Source organism: Bos taurus, chromosome 3 (assembly GCF_002263795.3).
Source record: "Bos taurus isolate L1 Dominette 01449 registration number 42190680 breed Hereford chromosome 3, ARS-UCD2.0, whole genome shotgun sequence".
In the NCBI taxonomy this organism is placed as follows: Eukaryota; Metazoa; Chordata; class Mammalia; order Artiodactyla; family Bovidae; genus Bos; species Bos taurus.
The window spans coordinates 21,396,158-21,417,156 of NC_037330.1; the positions used below are offsets into that span (position 1 = coordinate 21,396,158).

The 20,999-nt window shown below is 46.3% G+C and overlaps 2 protein-coding genes across 5 annotated transcripts; one reads left to right on the forward strand and one right to left on the reverse strand.

Annotated features, from left to right (window-relative positions):
- Positions 1 to 552: 552 nt before the first annotated feature.
- On the reverse strand, positions 553 to 19,122 carry POLR3GL (RNA polymerase III subunit GL). 3 transcript variants are annotated; one of them, XM_005203983.5, is made up of 9 exons: positions 19,053 to 19,122; positions 18,467 to 18,678; positions 5,750 to 5,917; positions 5,281 to 5,410; positions 4,369 to 4,437; positions 3,795 to 3,851; positions 3,485 to 3,558; positions 3,241 to 3,354; positions 1,932 to 2,719 (listed from the first exon to the last, which is right to left on the reverse strand). In XM_005203983.5, exons 3-9 carry the CDS (start codon positions 5,873 to 5,875, stop codon positions 2,633 to 2,635), a joined length of 657 nt encoding a protein of 218 aa, XP_005204040.1. In that variant the 5' UTR covers positions 5,876 to 5,917; positions 18,467 to 18,678; positions 19,053 to 19,122; the 3' UTR covers positions 1,932 to 2,632. The 3 variants fall into 3 exon arrangements, with proteins under 3 accessions (NP_001068681.1, XP_005204040.1, XP_024841815.1); XM_024986047.2 differs by lacking the exons at positions 18,467 to 18,678; positions 19,053 to 19,122 and adding exons at positions 8,487 to 8,642; positions 15,149 to 15,227; NM_001075213.1 differs by lacking the exons at positions 18,467 to 18,678; positions 19,053 to 19,122 and adding an exon at positions 15,149 to 15,220 and having other exon boundaries at positions 553 to 2,719.
- On the forward strand, positions 15,326 to 20,604 carry ANKRD34A (ankyrin repeat domain 34A). Of its 2 annotated transcripts, none has more exons than XM_059885000.1 (4): positions 15,326 to 17,236; positions 17,407 to 17,613; positions 17,716 to 17,779; positions 18,165 to 20,604. In XM_059885000.1, the coding sequence occupies exon 4, from the start codon at positions 18,281 to 18,283 to the stop codon at positions 19,763 to 19,765; it is 1,485 nt and encodes a 494-aa protein (XP_059740983.1). In that variant the 5' UTR covers positions 15,326 to 17,236; positions 17,407 to 17,613; positions 17,716 to 17,779; positions 18,165 to 18,280; the 3' UTR covers positions 19,766 to 20,604. The 2 variants fall into 2 exon arrangements, with proteins under 2 accessions (XP_059740983.1, XP_015318749.1); XM_015463263.3 differs by lacking the exon at positions 17,716 to 17,779 and having other exon boundaries at positions 15,326 to 16,457; positions 17,111 to 17,236.
- The last annotated feature ends 395 nt before the right edge of the window (positions 20,605 to 20,999 follow it).

The following is a 20,999-nucleotide window of genomic DNA, read 5'->3' on the forward strand; positions in this document are numbered from 1 at the left end:
GACCTCAGCCCTTTCAGATGATCCTCCAGAGGACTAGCAGCCCCCCATGACATGAACTGAGCCTTAGGCTTCAGCTTCAGCCTGCCCAACAGAGCCTATGGAAAGTAGGGGAAAGGTCAATGGAAACAGTTTAGCTCATTCCTGGAACCATTCCGGAATCTGGGGGAGCTGCTGGGTCCCTTGTCTCTGGCTTTGTTCAGCAAGGTCACCTGCCAGGAAGGACAGCAGGCCAGATATGAAAGAGTCCAAGAATGGACTGATCTCTCTTGACTCTTGGTCTTTGAAGCAGTACGACAGATTCCCCAGAGGCCACTCTAACCTTTATCCTTTCCCCTATTTCATGGGAAAAGGATGTACGTGTAAAGAGGCAGACGGAGGTGTGTGTTCAGTCTCTCATCTAGAATTCTTCTTTGTTCCACTCTTTTTTAAGTACACATGCTGGCATTAGGTGGGATTTAGGAGGCCAGCTGTGCCCCCTACATAGACACAGATCTAGTTAACCAGATAAGGTCTGGTGTGTGTGTATATGCAAGTGAGTTAGGCAAAAGAAGATTTTTTTCAGGGTCTTTTATTTTTGTTTCTTGCTGATTTCTTCCTAGCCACAATCATGGTGTATGTCTATGGAAAACCCCTGAGACAGGTCCCTTGGCCCCTCCCTCCAACACACTCACACAATACCTCAGAGAACTAGAAAAGGAAACACATCAATCATCACAAATTGCTCAATAACTCTGGAATGTTCTGTTTCTATTTCAGCTTCCTTCTCTGTTCTCGTGGCTGCTTCTTCTTATCACATTTACTACCTAATACTACCACATCCAAACCTGGCTTTTAAGGTGCTTTCCCTCAATGGAGTCACAACCCCTGTTCCTTCTTCACAATGGGGTCAAAAATATCTAACAGAAGATTGCCAGTCTCTATCACTTGATGCCGCAGGGAATTCAATCTGCCTGCCTAAATATGGCTGGGGACTTTCTTGAAGTTTCTCCCGCCTCCCATCTTTATGGCTTTCAAATGTTTAGTAAGGTCGCTATGACAGCATCCACAGCTCTCTGTGCCTGTTTCCTTATCCAGTCCCTATTCTGGACATGCAGCTTGCCCGTGACTGTTGCATGTCAAGTGGCTGGAACCAATCAGTACGTCTAAGGCTTCCTCAGAAGCCAATCAGAGCCTAGGGAAGTGACCTCACCCAACGGGAGGACTGTGTGGGCGAGAAAGCACCTCCTAGAGCAGAGTGTCCCTAAGTCACTCCCTTTCTCCGCACCCTCCTTACTTCCTGTAAAGCAGTACTGCCTACCCCATCCCCCTCCACACCAAGGGAGTGAGAGAAAGGCTAACTAAATTCCACAGAAGAGAAACTGCAACTCAGCCACACAGCAGCTTCTGCAAGTGGAGAATAAGATATTCAGTAGGCTCCCTCTTCACAACACACCCTTCAAAGTGGGGTTCCCAGGGTCTGGAAGAGGGTGAGTGAGTGTGCTAAAGAACAATCAGCACCTCCTCCCTCTCCACACCTGGTTATCTTGACTCCACAAAAATAGCTGTAATCATTCCTTGTAAACAAGGACAAGATCAAGGTCAAGTGTGGGAACGTGAGAGCCTATGTCCCATGAACACATGTGAACAGAGACAATCACGTCCCCATTGCCTGAGGACCAGAAGCTCAGAAGCCAGCTGGTCTTCAGGGCATGGGCTGTTTACAGCTCACTCTGTGTAGCCCTGCAGATGAGTTCTGAATGTTCCTTGGCAGAGCTAGTTTGGGAGTAGCTGTCCCACCATGGGGGTAGGAGGGAAGGGGCAAAGAACAGGAAGGCTGTAATGCCCAGTGTGTTACACTGGACTCTCAACAGGTAAGGAGAGAAGAAAGGTTTACTAGGCATCCCCTTCATTCCTCCAGCCCTCTCCTAACTAGGCCTCACCCTAGACAGAGAGACAGATAAAAACATTTTATTGAAACTGTAAAACTGCCCTTATTCCTCTTAACTGCTCACACCCAGAAAGAACTATAAAAAATAGTTAGGGGCATGTATACAGCTATCTCAGCTCTAACAACTCCAGTCCTTGTTTTGACCCTCTTTTTTCCTTTCATACAACTGAGACACTGGTCCTTTGCCCTTTTCCCCAAGATATCAGAGGAGATACCACACCACAGGAGAGAGGGAGGGTAAGGGCAGAAAAGAGAGCTATCTACTGTCACTCTCCATTTCTGTCTCCAGGGACCAAACAGGTTGGCTGGATTCTAAGCAAAGGATTTGCTTGTCCACAAAACCAAATAATAGGAGACAGTTAGTCTCTGTGTACTAAATCAAGAAAGATATGAAGGTCCAGGGTATTGTTTAGAGTCTGTCTTCAGTATATGCTGCTGCTAAGTCACTTCAGTCGTGTCCGACTCTGTGCGACCCTGTAGATGGCAGCCCACTAGGCTCCCCTGTCCCTGGGATTCTCCAGGCAAGAACACTGGAGTGGGTTGCCATTTCCTTCTCCAATGCATGAAAGTGAAAAGTGAAAGTGAAGTCGCTCAGTGGTATCCGACCCTCAGCGACCCCATGGACTGCAGCCTTCCAGGCTCCTCCATCCATGGGATTTTCCAGGCAAGAGTACTGGAGTGGGGTGCCATTGCCTTCTCCGGTCTTCAGTATATAGCCTCATCCATATTGTCATCACTGTCACCCCCAAAGTCCTCCCCATTGTCAAAATATGACATGATGTAATCAGTTTCCTGAAATAGAAAAAAAGGAAGGGAGGAAGAAAGGTTAGGTCAGGCATGCTTTCAGCATTCTCCTTTCTCCCTAGGTACCAGTCTCCTCCCCTCCCAATCACAGCACTCCAGGCTTGGGAGGTCCCTGCAAGCTGTAGTTCACTCTTAAGAAGAGCCTAAGGTGGCTCAGAGGATAAAGCATCTTCCTGCAATGCAGGAGACCCAGGTTCGATCCCTGGGTTGGGAAGATCCTCTGGAGAAGGAAATGGCAACCCACTCCAGTATTCTTGACTGGAGAATCCCATGGACGGAGGAGCCTGGCGGACTACAGCCCACAGGGTCTTGCAAAGAGTCGGACACAACTAAGAGACTTCACTTTCACTTAAGGACAGATAAAGCAGAGGGTACTATCTTTTGTGGGCAGTATCTCCTTTGGCCCTCCAACCCTCTGAAGAGAACATCCCTGGTGGACAGAGTTGAGATCCCTAGAGCTTATGAGTGGAAAAGACGGGGGTCTGAGAATGAAAGGTGGTTCCCTTTACCTCTTCATGTTCTTCTTCATCATACTCCTCTTCTTCTTCCTCTTCCTTCTCTTCTTCTTCTTCTTTCTCCTCATCTTCCTCTGAAGTCACTTCTTCCTCCTTCTTCTCCAGAGTCTTATGTGAGAATGAACAGGAAGAGAAACATGACTAAGCTCACAGAACGGGGAGAACTGAGGCACCCATGGGCCAAAGCAGAGGAATGAATCTGGGGCCCAGATGGGCTCTATTCACATTTCTTCCTTACCTCTAGTTTCTGTATTGTTTCCTCCTTATCTTCTGTGGTCTTAGGGGGTCTCTTGGGGAGTATAATGGTGGTCCCTGGTGAGAAGATCACAAGGTGAACCATGAGAGAGCAAACTTCCTTCTTAGCTGTCACCCTCTTGCATAGACCATGTCACTTTGCTGCCCTCCCGTGGCCACCAGGGCACCCAGCAGCCATACTGGGTAGATGGGGTAGGTAGGCATCGGGAGAGCAGGCAACACCACCAGCAGCCTTGGCCCTCCAGTTGATGAAGGAAATCTCTACTTTCTCTCCTTTTCCCAGATACACTCACGTTCCTTCTGTAGCTTCCGCACTCGGATCTTTAGCTCCCGGGGCAGACGTCGCCAATCTAGAAACAGCGGGAATGTAAAAATCAGCCAGACTCTGCCTGGGGTCTCCTAAGAATGGTAACTCTTTTAAAGGAGAGATAAGGATCAGGATTTCCCTGGTGGCTCAGAGGTTAAAGCATCTGCCTGCAATGTGAGAGACATGGGTTTGATCCCTGGGTTGGGAAGATCCCCTGGAGAAGGAAATAGCAACCCACTCCAGTATTCTTGCCTGGTGAATCCCATGGACAGAGGAGCCTGGTGGGCTACAGTCCACGAGGTCACAAAGAGTCGGACACGACTGAGTGACTTCACTTCACTTCACTTCAAGGATCAGGGTAAGGGTGAGGAAGGAAAGGGTTGGGTCAAAGTAGGGGACATTTACCAGGTTTTTAGATAGAGCTTGTGAGTATGCTGGAGCACATCTAAGCCTTCTGAATAGGGTGGAGGTTGGGGACAGAGGAGGGTGGATAGGGTGGTGGCTTGAGGCAGCTCAAGCATTTGAAAGAAAAGAAGTCAATGTAAGGGCCCATCACCTACCAGGGTTCCAATCGATGGCATTGTCAATCGGCCCTGACATCTGATATTTGTCTGAGTAACGTTCCACATCTGAGGGATCAGAGGTCAAGGGTCAAAGTTTTATTCTATCAGAATCCTCAGGTTCTTCCTGAGGATCTAGCCCTCTCAAAACTCAGAAATTGTCTTCCTCACCCCAAACCCAGAGCCCAGGGAGGGCAGCTTCAGTGAGGACCTTCAATACTCTTTTAACCTGTCTTTTCACCACCCCAAATTGCAATGTTTTTGCTATCTCTCTTAACCCTAAGGCATGGCTATATTGACTGGGAGTGTGTTACAGTGGAAAGTATACTAGAGCAAGAAAATAGGGTTTCTGTCTTCCCTCTACTCCTTGTTCATGGGAATAACTTGGGCAAGTCTTTTAACTGTCTGAACTTCAGCTTCTAGAGCTTTAGGAGGAAAGTACCAGTTGTCAATACACTGAAATACTATACTTCCACACCAACTGGTAAATACCCACTATCCCAGGCCTCCCAAGTATGCCCCCTTCTCCAGTCCCTCCTGGCTCCATGACCTCTCCATGAGCCACAAACGAAAGGGCTAATATTTTAATTTGCAGGGCTTCTCAGAGACCCTTCTCAACTCCTTCTGACTGGTTAGTGCCTGCAATATCCAGATTGTTAAAAATTTTTAATACACCTCCCCATTTATATCTGTAAAATGGGCACCTTAATACGTAAGCTCTCACTGTCCAAGACTATTGTGAAACTCAAAACAAACCATGGATACCATAATGCATTTCAAATGCAGGGGTAATTACTATGATCTCCCCAGCTAGGCAGTGAGCTTTCTGTGTCTCTTCTGACCTCTGTGGGGCCCCAGTGGTGCTAAGTACAGGGCACTACTCATGAAAGGCACTCAGAACATTCAACTAACCTCTCTTGGGGACAGCAGGCCGGATGAAGTAGGGGAGCTGCCGCATGGCGCCTCGAAGCTCCTGCTTCAGGGCCAGGACATATTCCCCTTCCTCTCCTGAGGGCAGAGGCACTGGGCGGAACTCCAAGGGCTAAGAAGGCAGAGGCAATGGTCAGTTCAGAGAAAAAAATGTTGGAGTATAAATCTAGGAGGGCCTCTCCTCTCCCCACACTTCTATCCAATGCTCCCATTGAGCAGGGGACCAAAGGCAAATGCTGGGAGCAACACAGAATTTTGGAAGCTGGGGAAGCAGAGTATAAAAAGTAAGGGCGGACACTTCCTAGTCTGGAAAACATCCCATGTAAGTTGCAAGTACAGAGAAAGGGAGGGGCCAGATAAGGATGATTTTGATGACCCAGGAGGAATCCAGGATCGCATACAGTCAGTCAAGGGCATAAGGGAGTCTTGGGAAAGGTGGGCAGACACTCACAGGGAAGAGTGGAGAAGGCTGTAGGGTGGGTGGGGGCAAAGCATCCCCCTTTCCAATGCCCACAGCCTCCACGTTGAAGGTCAACTGGCCCCGGCCACAACCCCGGCCCCCACCCCGGCTGGCCATGATGGAGGGGGCCTGGGGATTCAGACATCCAATGCGAAAAACCTGATAAAGACAAAAACAAAGAGAAAAAGTACAGTAGAATGGACAGGAAACCAGGGAGGTACAAGACACTCAAACTGTTTCTCCCAGAGACCTGAAAAGCCAGTTTAATTCAATGAATTTTGAGAAGGCATGGTGCCAGGCAAGGTATTTCTGAAAATATAAATAAGGATGAGACATGGTCCCAACAGGACAGATAATTGCAACATGGTGTAACTGGTGTAACTAAAGCACAGGAGGAAAGTGACTAGACACTTGGATAAAATTTCCCTATGTTCCCAAGTTAACTGGATGTTTATCATCAGATGCATACCTACATATGATCTTTGAATTCTTTCTCTCTCTCACTTTCCAAACCCAACTAGGCCCCAATTCAATCTAATGCAATGCATTTCAGCAAAACATTTATTAAGCATCTACCATGAAAAAGGTAGTGTGCTAGACACTGTGAGGGAACAGAAATGAGTCATCAGTCTCACTGTCAATTGGTTGGGGGTGGGGGGGTGCTGTGTGAGAAGAAATATTACACTCAAACAGATCTTTTTAAACGCCACTTGGAAACACAGAATCTTAGAACTGAAAAGACACATGGAGTCTTCTAGCTCAAAAATCCTCCCAGTACAGTACTACCTTCTGTAAATTGTCAGTCATTCAGCTTCTGGTGGCATTTTTCTAAAGAGATGGTGTCCCCCAAGGCAGCCCCTTCCATGTGATCAACTGTGATGAATTGAAAGTTCTTCCTGCTACTGTAACTGAACTCTGCCTCTTACCATCATTTTTGAAAAACCAGTCAGATAGGCCGGGAAATTCAAGAAAGTCATCAAATGAAAAAGAAACTTGAAAGAAATTATATCCCAGTAGCAGGGAAGATACCTAGCACCCAGATCTTGGTTTCTCATACCACTCTCCAGCGAAAGGAACCAGGGCTTCTTGGAGAAATGCAGCTTCTCCAATGGGGCAGGAAATACACAGGATGAGACTGAAGTATCTTGTAGTGCCAGAAAGTAAGAAAGTGCTCAAAAAAACAACACACACATTGATGGGGCTCTGTCAAGTACATAAGAGGCAAATGAAAGAGCTCCCAATGGCCAAAGCCTGAATAAGTTGAACCATAAAATAAAGTAGTATTGGAATGTAATATCAAAGTATAAGAAAAATATCCAGAGACTATACTGATATATAAATAAACATTTGAACAAATTAATACATGGGAGAGGAAAAAAAATCCCATATGCAGAATTCTAAATAAATTATGTAGAAAGAAAGCGTTAGCGTTTAGTTGTGCCCGCCTCTTTAAAACCCCGTGAACTGTAGCCCACCAGGCTCCTCTGTCCATGGAATTCTCCAGGCAAGAATACTGGAGTAGGTTGCAATTCCCTTCTCCAGGGGATCCTCCCAACCCAGTGATCAAACCTAGGTCTCCTGCATTGCAGGCAGATGCTTTACCATCTGAACCAGCAGGGATTCCACCCTAAAAGGGGAAAGTGTAATTCCTCACGGCGTAAGTATGGCCTGTGCATAGGGAATTTTGTCCAAAACAATTTTGGAAAGGGTGGGGGTGATAACTTTATGGTATAGAAATTGGACAAGCATTACTTCAGTCAGGTGACCAAGGTCAACATGAATGACTTTAAATCATATCATTAGTATGTACCCTTGTGTGCTCAGTCATGTCGAACTCTTTATGGCCCCTTGGACTGTAGTTCACCAGGCTCTTCTGGCCATGGAATTTTCCAGGCAAGAATACTGGAGTGGGTTGCCATTTCTTCTCTAGGAGATCTTCCCGACCCAGAGATTGAACCTCTGTCCCTAGCGTCTCCTCATTGGCAGGCAGATCCTTTACCACTAGCAGATGTGATATCTTCCTCCCCCAAACTGATACCCCAGTCTGTAAACAGGAGGAAAAAAGCAGACAAATTCCAATGGAGAAGCATCTTATAATATATGTGACTAGTACTCTTCAAAACTGTCAGGGTCATCAAAAACAAGAAAAGTTCACACTTCCATTGTAAAAGAGAGCTGTCCTAGTGGTAGCATTCTTAAAAAAAAAAAAATTCCTTTTGTTTTCTAATTTCAGAAGTAAAAGTAAGTCAAGTCACTCAGTCATGTCTGACTCTGCGACCCCATGGCTTCTCCGTCCATGGGATTTTCCGGCAAGAATACTGGAGTGGGTTGCCATTTCCTTCTCCAGGAGATCTTCCCAACCCAGGGATTGAACCCAGGTCTCCACATTGTAGGCAGACAAACAATGGTACCCCACTCCAGTACTCTTCCCTGGAAAGTCCCATGGACGGAGGAGCCTGGTGGGCTGCAGTCCATGGGGTCGCTAAGAGTCGGACACGACTGAGTGACTTCACTTTCACTTTTCACTTTCATGCATTGGAGAAGGAAATGGCAACCCACTCCAGTGTTCTTGCCTGGAGAATCCCAGGGACAGGGGAGCCAGGTGGGCTGCCGTCTATGGGGTCATACAGAGTCGGACACGACTGAAGCAACTTAGCAGCAGCAGCAGCAGCAGCAGCAGAAAACTTGAAAAGATACAAATGAGGTATAAAGAAAAACATCTACTAACCACGATGTAGTAATAATCTTTATGAATATTTGCATATGCATCCTTTTAATTCCACTTCTGTATTATACATACAGTTTGTGCATATATAAGTGTTTCTATATATAGACATAATAAGGCCATGATAACTAATTGTAATGTGGTATCCTGGACAGGATCCTGGAACAGAAAAAGAGCATTAGGTAAAACTAAGGAACTCCAAATCAAGTATAGACAATGTATCAATATTTATTCATTAATTATAACAAATATACCATATTATTATGTTAATAATAGGGGAAACTGGTGCCAGGGTGTATGGAAACTTTTTGTACTATCTGCTCAGTTTTTCTGTAAATCTCAAAGTGTTTTAAGAAATAAAATCTATTAATAAAGAAAGAAACATGAGTTATCAATTCAAAATTCACAGTTCTCTGACCTTCCTTGTTTTTAATTACCCTGACAGTTTTATTAAAGATTACTGGTCAAATATATTATAGGATGTTCCTCTATTGGAATTTTTCTGAGGTTTTTCTCTTGATTAGACTGGGGTTGTGGATTTGGAGGCAGATGATCAACAAGATAAAGTGACACTTTCATCACATCATATAAGCATACATACTAATAACATGTTAGTTATGGAACAATAAGAGACAATATAATACATAATCGTGACCTCTCAAATTAGTGGTTCATGATAAAATTGCTCCCACAGTCCAGAGAAGAGAGAAAGCTAAGAGGACTAGGATGGTGAGGGGAGGCTTTAGGAATCACAAGGTCCCAAGTTTGGATCAGGCCTTAAAATCATGTTTCCTTTCTTTCTTTCAACAAATATTTATTGAGCATCTACTGTAATCTACTATAACTTGTAGCTCAGTTGGTAAAGAATTTGCCTACAATGCAGGAGACCCAGGTTTGATTCCTGGGTCAGGAAGATCCCCTGGAGAAGGAAATGGTAACCCACTATAGTATTCTTGCCTGGAGAATCCCATAGACAGAGGAGCCTGGCAGGCTACAGTCCATGGGGTCGGAAGAGTCAGACATGACTTAGCAACTAAACCACAACCACCACCACTATAAGCCAGACATAATGCTAGACAATGGAGATCATGGTGAATCCTTTACTTTAGACATTCAGCTTTCCTTTGATAAACCATATCTAATAAACTGTTATCCAGCTTCAATTTAAACTTTTTAGCAAATCTTTTTATCTCACTTTACAAGTCATTCCATTTTTGGATAATTGTTCTTTAATCAAAATCCAACAAATAAAACAAGAAATATATGACTCAACAAAATGCACCTCACAAAAGATGTCAGGGAAAAAAAGATTTAAAAATATATACAAGGTAATCTATTTTGTCAAACTTACACACACCCATACATATAAGTAAAAAAGTTGTTCTTTTTCAAAAAATTAATTTATTTTTTATTGAAGGATAATTGCTTTACAGAAAAGTTTTTCTTAAAGGGTATACAACAAGAATTAACATTGGTTAATTTAAGGTGATGGGTTTTGGAGATTTTTTGGTAATATATATTTTAAGCATTGTTTTTCCTCTGTACCAAAAAGGTATTGCTTTTATAATAAGAGGAAAATATTCATTAGAAAATTAAAAATATAGTAACTGAATAGTAGATGAGATTAACAATATGTAACAGGAAGGAGAGGGTAGGGAAATGTTTGCTTAAGAAATCTAGAAAGCTTCAAGTCCAACTGCCATGAAAAATGTGAGGAAAAGACAGCTGTTAATGAGCTATCACCTCACATTAGTCAGAATGGCCATCATCAAAAAGTCTACAAACAATAAATGCTGGAGAGGGTGTGGAGAAAAGGGAACCCTCCTACACTGTTGGTGGGAATGTAAACTGGTACAGACACTATGGGGAACAGCATGAAGATTCCTTTAAAAACTAAAATTAGAACTACCATATGACCCAGAAATCTCACTCCTAGGCGCATACTTGGAGAAAACCATAATTCAAAAAGATACATGCACCCCAATGTTGACTGCAGCACTTTTTGCAATAGCCATGATATGGAGGCAACCTAAATGTACATCGACAGATAAACAAATAAAGACGGTGTGATACATATAATACAATACAATGGAATATTACTCAGCTATAAAAAGGAATGAAATTCTGCCATCTGCAGAGACTTGGATGGACCTAGAAACTGCCATACAGAGTGAAGTAAGTCAGAAAGAGAAAAATCAATATCATACATTAACACATATATGTGGAATCTAGAAAAATGGTGTAGATGATCTTATTTGCAAAGCAAAAATAGAGACAGACGTAGAAAACAAACATGGATACCAAGGGGTAAGAGGGTGGGTGGGATGAATTGGGAGACTGGGATCTACATATATACACCATTGATACTATGTATACAATAGATAACTAATGAGAACCTACTGTGCAGCACAGGGAACTTTACTCAGTGCTCTATGGTGATCTAAATGGGAAAGAAATCTAAAAAAGAGAGGATATATGTATACATACAGCTGATTGACTTTGCTGTGCAGCAGAAACTAACACATTGTAAAGTCTAATAAGAAGTAATAAACAAATAAACAAAAACAGCTGTTAGTTAATAGATTAAACTGTGATCTGACTTAAAGAACACATTAGGTGAGAGGTCCTGTCTTATAGATGAGAGAGAGGGAGTAAGAATTTGCCATTGTGTTTTCAGGCCCTTTCAAGGGAAAACACTCTTAAGTAGCCAGCTTAGGTATCCCTCCATCTGATAGATACAGTTCTATCAATGGAGACAGGAGCTGTTTTGATTGCAAAGCTGTGAGGAGTTAAGAAAAGGCCATGAGCTTTGAGGTGAGACAAATCTAACTCCATTTCCACATACTGACCAAGTGACCCTCAAGAAATGTGGGGTAAAAAGAAGACAGATTTGGAAGAAAAGTTATGACCAACCTAGATAGCATATTCAAAAGCAGAGACATTACTTTGCCAACAAAGGTTCGTCTAGTCAAGGCTATGGTTTTTCCTGTGGTCATGTATGGATGTGAGAGTTGGACTGTGAAGAAGGCTGAGCGCCGAAGAATTGATGCTTTTGAACTGTGGTGTTGGAGAAGACTCTTGAGAATCCCTTGGACTGCAAGGAGATCCAACCAGTCCATTCTGGAGATCAGCCCTGGGATTTCCTTGGAGGGAATGATGCTAAAGCTGAAACTCCAGTACTCTGGCCACCTGATGCGAAGAGTTGACTCATTGGAAAAGACTCTGATGCTGGGAGGGATTGGGGGCAGGAGGAGAAGGGGATGACAGAGGATGAGATGGCTGGATGGCATCACTGACTCGATGGACGTGAGTCTGAGTGAACTCCGGGAGCTGGTGATGGACAGGGAGGCCTGGCGTGCTGCGATTCATGGGGTCACAAAGAGTCGGACACAACTGAGCGACTGAACTGAACTGAACCTGGTGGTTAGGAAACTGTAAACCATCCATCTGTACCCTACGCAGCTCAGGAATCTACAAGGCTCTTCTATTTAAGATTGTGATTAAGTGATTATGATTCTTGAAGATGTTCAAGGTTTCCTATAATCTGGTCCCAAACTACCCCTCCATAAACATCACACATTCTCCTTCCCCCATAAACAACATCCAACATATGTTATACTCATTCCCAACTGAGCCATAATTGTTTTAATATGGTAGAAATTACTAAAAAGCCTTTCTTAAATTTGATGTTATTGCTTTTCTGTATTTTTTTTTTTTTTTGAAAACTGCTTCTTAGTAACTTCTACTACATTACACAGTTCAGCACAGTTGGGAATGAGTATAACATATGTGAGATCCTGTTGATTGTGGGGGAAGGGGAGTGCAAGAGTGAATAATAGGGAGGGTTGATGTTTCCTTATCTGTAAAATGGAAATAATAATAAAAACAACCTTAATTCATTCAACGAATATTTACTCAGTTCTTATTCAGTGTCATGCACTGTTTCAAATGCTAGGGATGTAGCAGTGAGCAAAATGGACAAAAACTGCTGCACCCATGGAGTTTAAAAGGAGCTTACATTGTAATGGAGGTCTCAGTATACAAATGTTTCAAGTCATGAGACTGGGAGAGATTCCTAAAGGAGTGGATGTGAAGAGAGAGAAGAAGAGATCCAGGGACTGAGGCTTGGAGCACTCTAACGTTTAGAATTTGCTATATTTGTAATAAATAAGACAAAGATTTAACACTCTTATTATATTAGAACTCATGGAAATGAAGAAAAATCATCCCAATAGAATAAATATGCAAAGAACATGAATAAACAATTAACAAAGAATGGTCAAACTATTTTTTATCTATAAAATTGGCAAAGATTTAAAAATTAATCAGGCTTCCATGAGTTTTTTTGAAGTGGACACTCATACCTCACTGGAAGAATTATAAATACAATATTTTGGGTGAGCAGTTTGACTCTTTGAATCTACAGCCTTTTAAAAGTTAATATATCCTTAATCCAGTAATCCCACTTTTAAAACTTATCCAAAGAAATCACCAGATACATAGTCAGAGATATAAAAGCATGTTTATCAAAGAGCTATCCATAGTAGCACAAATTCTGAAATAACCTAAATAGTCCAACAAAAAATGAATGGTTGGGGCTTCCTTACTGGGGAAGGAAATGGCAACCTACTCCAGTATTCTTGCCTGGAGAATCCCGTGGACATAGGAGCCTGGTGGGCTGCTGTCCATGGGGTCGAACAGAGTCCGACACGGCTGAAGCGACTTAGCATGCATACACTGGAGGAAATGGCAACCCACTGCAGTATTCTTGCCTGGAAAATCCCAGGGACAGAGGAGCCTGGTAGGCTGCCGTCTATGGGGTCGCACAGGGTCAGACATGACTGAAGGGACTTATTAGCAGCAGCAGCAGCAGCAGCAGCAGCAGCAGCAGCAGGGGCTTTCTCAGTGGTCCAGTGGTTAAGAATCTGCCTGGCAACACAAGGGACACTGGTTCAGTCCCTGGTCCTGGAAGATCCCACATGCCATGGAGCAACTAAGCCCGTCTGCCGCAACCACTGAGCCCAGGCATTGCAACTTCTGAAACCCATGTGCTTAGAGCCTGTGCTCCTCAACAAAAGAAGCCACTGCAATGAGAAGCCCACACACCGCAACAAAGAGTAGCCCCCACTTGCCATAACTAAGACACAACTAGAGAAAGTCTACTTGAAGAAATGAAGACCCACCACAGCCAATAAATAAATAAATCTTAAACAAAAAAAAGACCTAATGACCAACTTCAATAAGTAGGCTTTATTTTTAAAAATATGAATGGTTAAAAAAAATCAAATATCTATCTTAGACTATTATGTAGACATAATAAAAATTTCAAATAATATTTAAAGACAGAAAAATGTTCACAATATGATGTAAAGTGGAGAAAGCATAATAAAAGGTTGTATTTGTCGTACGGCCCTATGTGTGTAATATATACACAAAAACACATATACATATGTATACATGCAGGAAATAAATTGAAGGGATTCATTGTCATGATATAATAGACATTTTATGGTTTTCTAGGATAAATGTATATTACTTCTATAAACAGAAAACAAAGAGATGATTATCTTTAAGAATGTTACCATTAGGACAGTTCTGTCTCTTTTACAGTGAAAATGTGGAATACATTTTGTTGAGCCATATATTTCTTGTACTTGTTGGATACTGATTGAAGATCAAAGTGAGATAGGAAGTTCTCTTACTAAAAAGTTTAAACAGAAGCTGGATAATAATTTACTAAATATGGTTTATCAGAGGAAGGATGCATATCTAAAGGATTCACTATGATCCCCATTCTCCAGCATTATGTCTGACATATAGTAGATGCTCAATAAATATTTGGCTGAAAGAATGAATACATGACTCCTAAGGTCTGTTCCAAACTTGAGACCTTGTGATTCCTAAAGGCTCCCTTCACCATCCCAGTCCTCTTAGCTTTCTCCTTTCTCTGGACTTTGGGACCAATTTACATTATGAACCACCAACTTAAGAGGTCATAATGATATACTGTATTGTATTTTACTTTGTGTTTTATTAATTGCTCCCTAATTACATCAGAAGTTTAAATTCTTCCTTTCCAATCAAGTCCATCCAATTAACTTTTCCTGGGCACTGTGCATTTAATACATAATACACTGCATTGTATTAAATACTAGAACTTGCCCTACCAAACTTTATATTCTAAGTAGAACAGAAACATTAAAGAGGGAGAGGGCACTAAGGGCTCCAGTAAAAGTACACATAAAATGCTATCATCAGACTGAGGAACAATTAATCCTGAAAAAAAAAAAAAATTGGTCCAGGAAAGCTACAGGTAGGAGGTAATATTTCATCAGAGTTTTGATAGACAACGGGAGTCTGTCAAGCTCTTAGTACTAACAGATTTAGGGGAAGCTGGTTCACAGTAAAGAGTCAGAGGTATCAGAGAGAGTCTTCCACTTTCTCCTTTAATATATCTCCCCTTTGCGCGAAGGAAAACTATAGTTCTCCAGTGTATAATCAACACAGCAAAGGGAGCCCACAGGGAGAGGGTGGGGAACTAGAAGGGGGCAGATCCAACAGGCTGCCGGAAAGCGTTGTCTCTCTAGCTAGCAGCTGGTCCCTGGTGAACTAGTTCGGGAGGTGCGGGATGGAACCAGGTCAGAGCCACCAAGTCGGGGCCTTACCTGCTGCCCCTCCCCCACGCGGAAAACACGCCGCAGCCAACTTGAAATTTGCCTGTCTTCTTCAAGCTGGTGGCGTTCTAGGTCCGCCTCCCAGAGCTCCCCATTGGTGAGTTCTCCCAGCCAATCTAGGGGGAGCCGAAGAGGTCCGCCCACTTGAAGCTGAGGAGGGGAGGGAGGGAGAGAGTTAGCCGGAACTCAGGCTAGCAAGCCGGGTGAGTAGAAAGATAGGGTTGCAGAACCAACCAGGAGGTCAGTCATTTCAGACCTCATCTCAGAAGGAGGACCTCTTGGCCTGGCGACGGTTCACAGAGGGAAGCTGATCCTTAGATTTCACCGAGGGACTCTATAGAAAGAGCTTCCACAGAGAAAGAAAGCTCTGTGAAACCTGCTCCCTTAGGGATCATTCTTTTTGTGGCTTCACATTTGGCCTCTCCTCCATTCCTCCAGTCTTCCCTTCAGTTTTGTGCCGCTTCCCTCCTTTCTTTTCTAGAAAAATGTTTTCCTGTAGGTTGCTGCCATATCTGTGAGAAGATGGAAAGAGGCTTTGGGAAAGGAAGGATTAAGAAATCAGATAACCAGAGTTGGGGAGATAGGGCAGGAGTCCAGTGTTTACTGCATTTTCCACCTCCTTCCAGCTCCTCCTAGCCTTTGGTTAAAGAGGGGCGGGAGAGGGGGACGGGGGGGAGGGGTTGGGAGGAGGGGTCCCACTTTCACACACACACACACAAAACAGAAACAATGGGGAAGGAGATCTGAGTAGAAATAGAATCTAGAAGTTAGTCAAGAACAATAACCCTGATGTCAGAGAAAATGGCCCTGGGAGTGAAGCCTCTGGACTGGGAAGGCTGTTGGTGGAATGGCAAGCACCCAGCCTTTGGAATAGGACAGAAACAGAGCTGTGAAGCTTTGGAGAACTGCTTAACTTTACTAAGTCACAGTTTCTTTATAAGAAAATAATTCCTACCTTATAGCATTGTTGTGAGGATTGGAGATAATGTGTGTACTTACATAATTGGCACATAGTTGGTTTCCAGTAAATGATGTGTGCATACTAATTTGCTTCAGTTGTGTCCGACTCTTTGTGACCCTGTGGACTGCACCCTGCCAGGCTCTTCTGTTCATGGGATTCTCCAGGCAAGAATACTGGGGTGGGTTGCCATTTCCTTCTCCAGGGGATCTTCCCAACCCAGGGGTCGAAACATGGTACCTAATAAAAATGGGTAGCTTCCCTGCAAATATTTCTCTCTCCTCCTTCTTCAGGAACATTATGTCTTGTGTCTGGTGGCCTCCAGCCTCTGAATTATCTCAGGTGAGTTTTCCAAATCCTTAGGATTTTTTTCCTCACCCCCCTCCCCACTTCCCCTGATGCCTTCCAGCTGGACACAAACTCATTCCTAAAATATGCAGATGGAAGCTATGGTAACCATGGAGACAGGGCAGGTGGTGAGGAGAGGCAGAGACAGACACTGAGAGAAATCGACTGCTACAGATAGGAAGAAAAAAGACTTTAAGGAACGATTCAAACAGAGACCTTCAAACAAGATGGGAAAATGAGCCTAAGCAAGACCGAGAATAAATAGATGCAATGGGAGAGAATGTGTTACAAGGTTCATTCTTCTCTACCCCTTTTCTCTCTCTCTTCCTCCCATCCCTCCAAAAATATGGGGAGGAGGCATCTGGGAATAACCCCTTGCTGTATCTAAAAATGACCCCAACCTCCGCATACTTATCTAAGTCTGTATAAGGGAGCTGAGGTCCAAGTTTATTTGTGATGCATGTTCCGGTTGCGGGGAGGTGTAATGAAGATGTATCGCTGTGTCTGACTCCAGCTCCCCCTGACATTTAAACTAGGAGAAGGCAGCCAGATCTCTTGCCTCCCTCTGTACAGTAAAGACTCCAGTTGTGGATCCCATTGCCTCTCTCTTCACCTCTCTATATAGTGTACCATGTACTGTGTGGCAGGTCAGACCTGGTGCACCGGCACGCATCAACGCACGAAGAGCGGAGAACGGGGATCTGTTGAAGCTAGACGAAGAATTGGGATGGTCCCAGTCTGGGTCGTGGAGGAGTCTCTTAAGGAACATTTAGGTTTGTTGTGACTGAGGGGCTAAGAAAGGGAAGTCAGGATTGGAGCCTCTAGCTTTTGAGGGTTTATGTGTGCATGGGTGGGGTAATGGTTTGGTGCCTGACGCCCCCACCCGCAGAGACTAGGCTATAAATAGGGAAGCATAGCTCCGCCCCCCCCCCCCCCCCCCCAGCTTCTCTCCTCCGGAGCCGGCGCTGTGCCCGGGGCGCACCGGGAGGAGGGACCAGGATTCTGTGCCCGGGCGCAGATACTGACACCAAGGGAATCCGAGTGCCCACCCCCACGCCATGTGGGCCCCCAGGAACCCGGCTCCGCCACCCCAGCTGCCCCGTGGCCCTGGCCTCAGCCCTGGCCCGGAGGAGATTCTGCGGACTTACAGGTATCTATTTGGGTGCACAACCTGGGAGGGGAAACAGCAAGGAGTGATGAGGAATATAGCAGGGGCAAAAGAACCCCCCAATTCTCCCCCCACCCTTTTTAGGTCCCAAACGCAAGCTGCCTCCCTCCCCCCATTCAGTTTGTGGGGCTGTGGCAACCTAAAAGAGGTTAGGAATGGGACTGTGTGTGTGAATGTATGGGTGCATGTGTGTGGGTGGGTGGCGTTCAACATCCTAGAAAGGGGGATTCCAAGTGCGGATAAGAAAAGGGGGATGCTGGAAAGGTCTGATAAGCCGTGGGGTGAGGGTGGGGGTGCGGATATCCCTGCGCGTGCACGTACGCGTTTGCACGCGTGCTCGTCCTTCAGTGCGGGTGCACCCTTCTTATCTCCTCAGGCATGCGCTGGGGGGATGGGGGCGGCTCAGAGGCATGAGTTAGAAGAAGGACTGTGTACCATGCCGTGGAGATCTCCCCCATCCCACGCGGGTCCTTCCACCTGTGCCTCAGTTTCCCTGCCAGAATCAATAAATAAGATCTTTCTCTTTTTTGCAGGGATTGGCTTCGCCACTGAGCCCGCAGGCCTCTGCCAGCCACCACCCTCACCCCCCTAGGCGTCCTCGGCAGGTCCCAATCCCGGCTCCAACGGTGCTTTCTCCCCAGCGGCAGCTATGCTGCACACCGAGGGCCACGCTCTTCTTCGGGCCGTGGGTCAGGGTAAGCTACGTTTGGCCCGTTTGCTTCTGGAGGGGGGCGCCTACGTGAATGAGGGTGATGCTCAAGGGGAGACTGCGCTAATGGCGGCCTGTCGGGCCCGGTACGACGACCCCCAGAACAAGGCACGCATGGTACGCTACCTTCTGGAGCAAGGCGCGGACCCCAACATCGCAGATCGCCTAGGGCGCACGGCGCTCATGCACGCTTGCGCGGGTGGCGGGGGCGCCGCGGTGGCCTCCCTGCTCCTTGCCCATGGCGCGGACCCCTCAGTCCGAGATCACGCCGGCGCCTCGGCGCTAGTCCACGCCCTGGACCGCGGGGATCGAGAGACCCTTGCCACGCTGCTGGACGCCTGCAAGGCCAAGGGCACGGAGGTCATCATCATCACCACTGACACCTCGCCCTCCGGCACCAAGAAGACCCGCCAGTATCTCAATTCCCCACCGTCCCCGGGGGTGGAGGACCCCGCTCCCGCTCCTCCTAGCCCCGGAGTCTGCACGTCGCCTTCGGAAATCCAACTGCAGACTGCAGGAGCGGGAGGACGGGGATTGTTATCCCCTCGCGCCCAGGAAGAGGAGGAGAAGAGGGACGTATTTGAATTCCCTCTTCCAAAGCCCCCAGATGACCCCTCCCCTTCCGAGCCACTCCCCAAACCACCCCGCCATCCTCCAAAACCCCTCAAAAGGCTCAACTCCGAGCCCTGGGGCCTAGTGGCCCCTCCTCAACCTGTCCCGCCTGCCGAAGGGAGGCCGGGGTTCGAGCGCCTGACCGCCGAATTCAACGGCCTGACCCTGACAGGTCGACCGCGTCTTTCCCGACGTCACAGCACCGAAGGCCCAGAGGACCCGCCCCCGTGGGCGGAGAAAGTGACGGGTGGGGGTCCTCTCTCTCGCAGAAACACAGCGCCAGAAGCTCAGGAGTCTGGCCCCTCTTCAGGGCTGAGGCAGAAACTGAGCCGCATGGAGTCGGTGGAGCTCGATACTCCCGGAAATCTTTGCCCCGACTCGCCCGAGTGCAGCCGCCCGTCCCTGGAGCGCCGCAGATATAGCGCCTCCCCGCTGACCCTCCCTCTAGCAGGCTCGGTTTCCTCCCCACGCCAGTCCCAGGAGAGTCTTCCTGGGGCTGTATCTCCGCTGAGCGGGCGGAGGCGGAGTCCCGGGTTGCTGGAGCGGAGGGGCTCGGGGACGTTGCTCCTGGACCACATCGCGCAAACGCGGCCAGGTTTCCTGCCCCCGCTCAATGTCAGCCCCCATCCTCCCATCCCCGACATTCGCCCGGGAGGTCGGGCGCCTTCGCTGCCCGCCCCTCCCCAGGCGGGGGCGCCAGGCTCTCCCAGGACCAAGCGCAAGTTGGTGAGACGCCACTCCATGCAGACTGAGCAGATTCGCCTGCTAGGGGGCTTCCAGAGTCTAGGCGGGCCAGGGGAGCCTGGGCGCTGAGGGGAGTGAGAGGAGCCAAGGCGGGTGGGGATCAGGACCTTGGGACGGGTGGGAAAACCAGTTCACACACACTATGGACATAGAGGTCTCTTGCATGTGCTCATGGGCACGGTGCACACATACATGGGTAAACATGTGTCCACAAGCACAGTACTCGTATTTGCAGGGAAGGGTAAGTACTCTATTTATTGGGCATATAGACTCATGCATTCATGCCCTGGTCACTTCACAGTGCATATGGGAATTTCTCGTGCCCGTGGACACAGCGCACACAGGACCACTTGTGCTAGGGCCTCCAAAGGGTCCCAAACTCAACTTGTATTTGTTCAGAAGCATTAGGGAGCCCCTACTTATGGGTAATCTCCAATCTCTTTGCCCTCCTGCAACAATAATCCCTTGCTTTCCATGTATGCCCTGCAACACAGCCTGCTCATGATTTTGGACATGCTTCCCTCTTCGTGAATATCCCACCCCATTCTGCAGGTCTTGCTTTTCAATCCAGGCCTGGATCCTTGTTCACATCCTGCTTCCAGCCCTAACCACTTTTCAGGATAGCTTCTTTACTCCCCTTGGGAATATCCTGCAGCAATCCCCAGCCTCAGTTCTGCTGCTGCCCTCCCTGCTCTCAGCTTTACTTCTCAGCTTCCAGCTTTTTCTTCCCAGCCCGTCCCCCCAACCAATACACCAGGTTGTTTCATTTTCCCAGGAGATGGGTCATGGGCTCTAAGCTGCTCTTCTGTCCATCTGAGCTTATGAACACCCCCACAGGTTGACATGGGGAGTAACCCTAAATCATTCCTCTCTCCACTTGATATATCAAATAAATGTGTTCAGAAGTCTCTGTTTTGTCACTTCTGCTGGGGGTGGAGGGTGTGGGGGAATGAGGACTAGGGAGGGAGGGTGATGCTAACTATAGCTAGCTAAAAAGATCAAGGGGATACTTCAAGGCTCCATCCACCTTCTTTCCAGGAAACCAATTGTGGTTGTAGAAGAGGCAAGTGTCCCATGTCTTGAAGATTTTAAGGCATCTGATAGGTTTTCATTTCCCTTAGTCTCCCCTATGTCCATCCTTAAATTCTTTAAGATTCCTACAAAGAATCTGCCCCTCCACCATCAGCAGCTATATTACAGTAGATTAACTGTCCCTCTTTCAAGCTTCCTGCTTCTTGACCACTCACAGTTTTCCCCTGGTAGGGGGCTAACTTTCATCTCACCAACTGCATTTCATCCATTT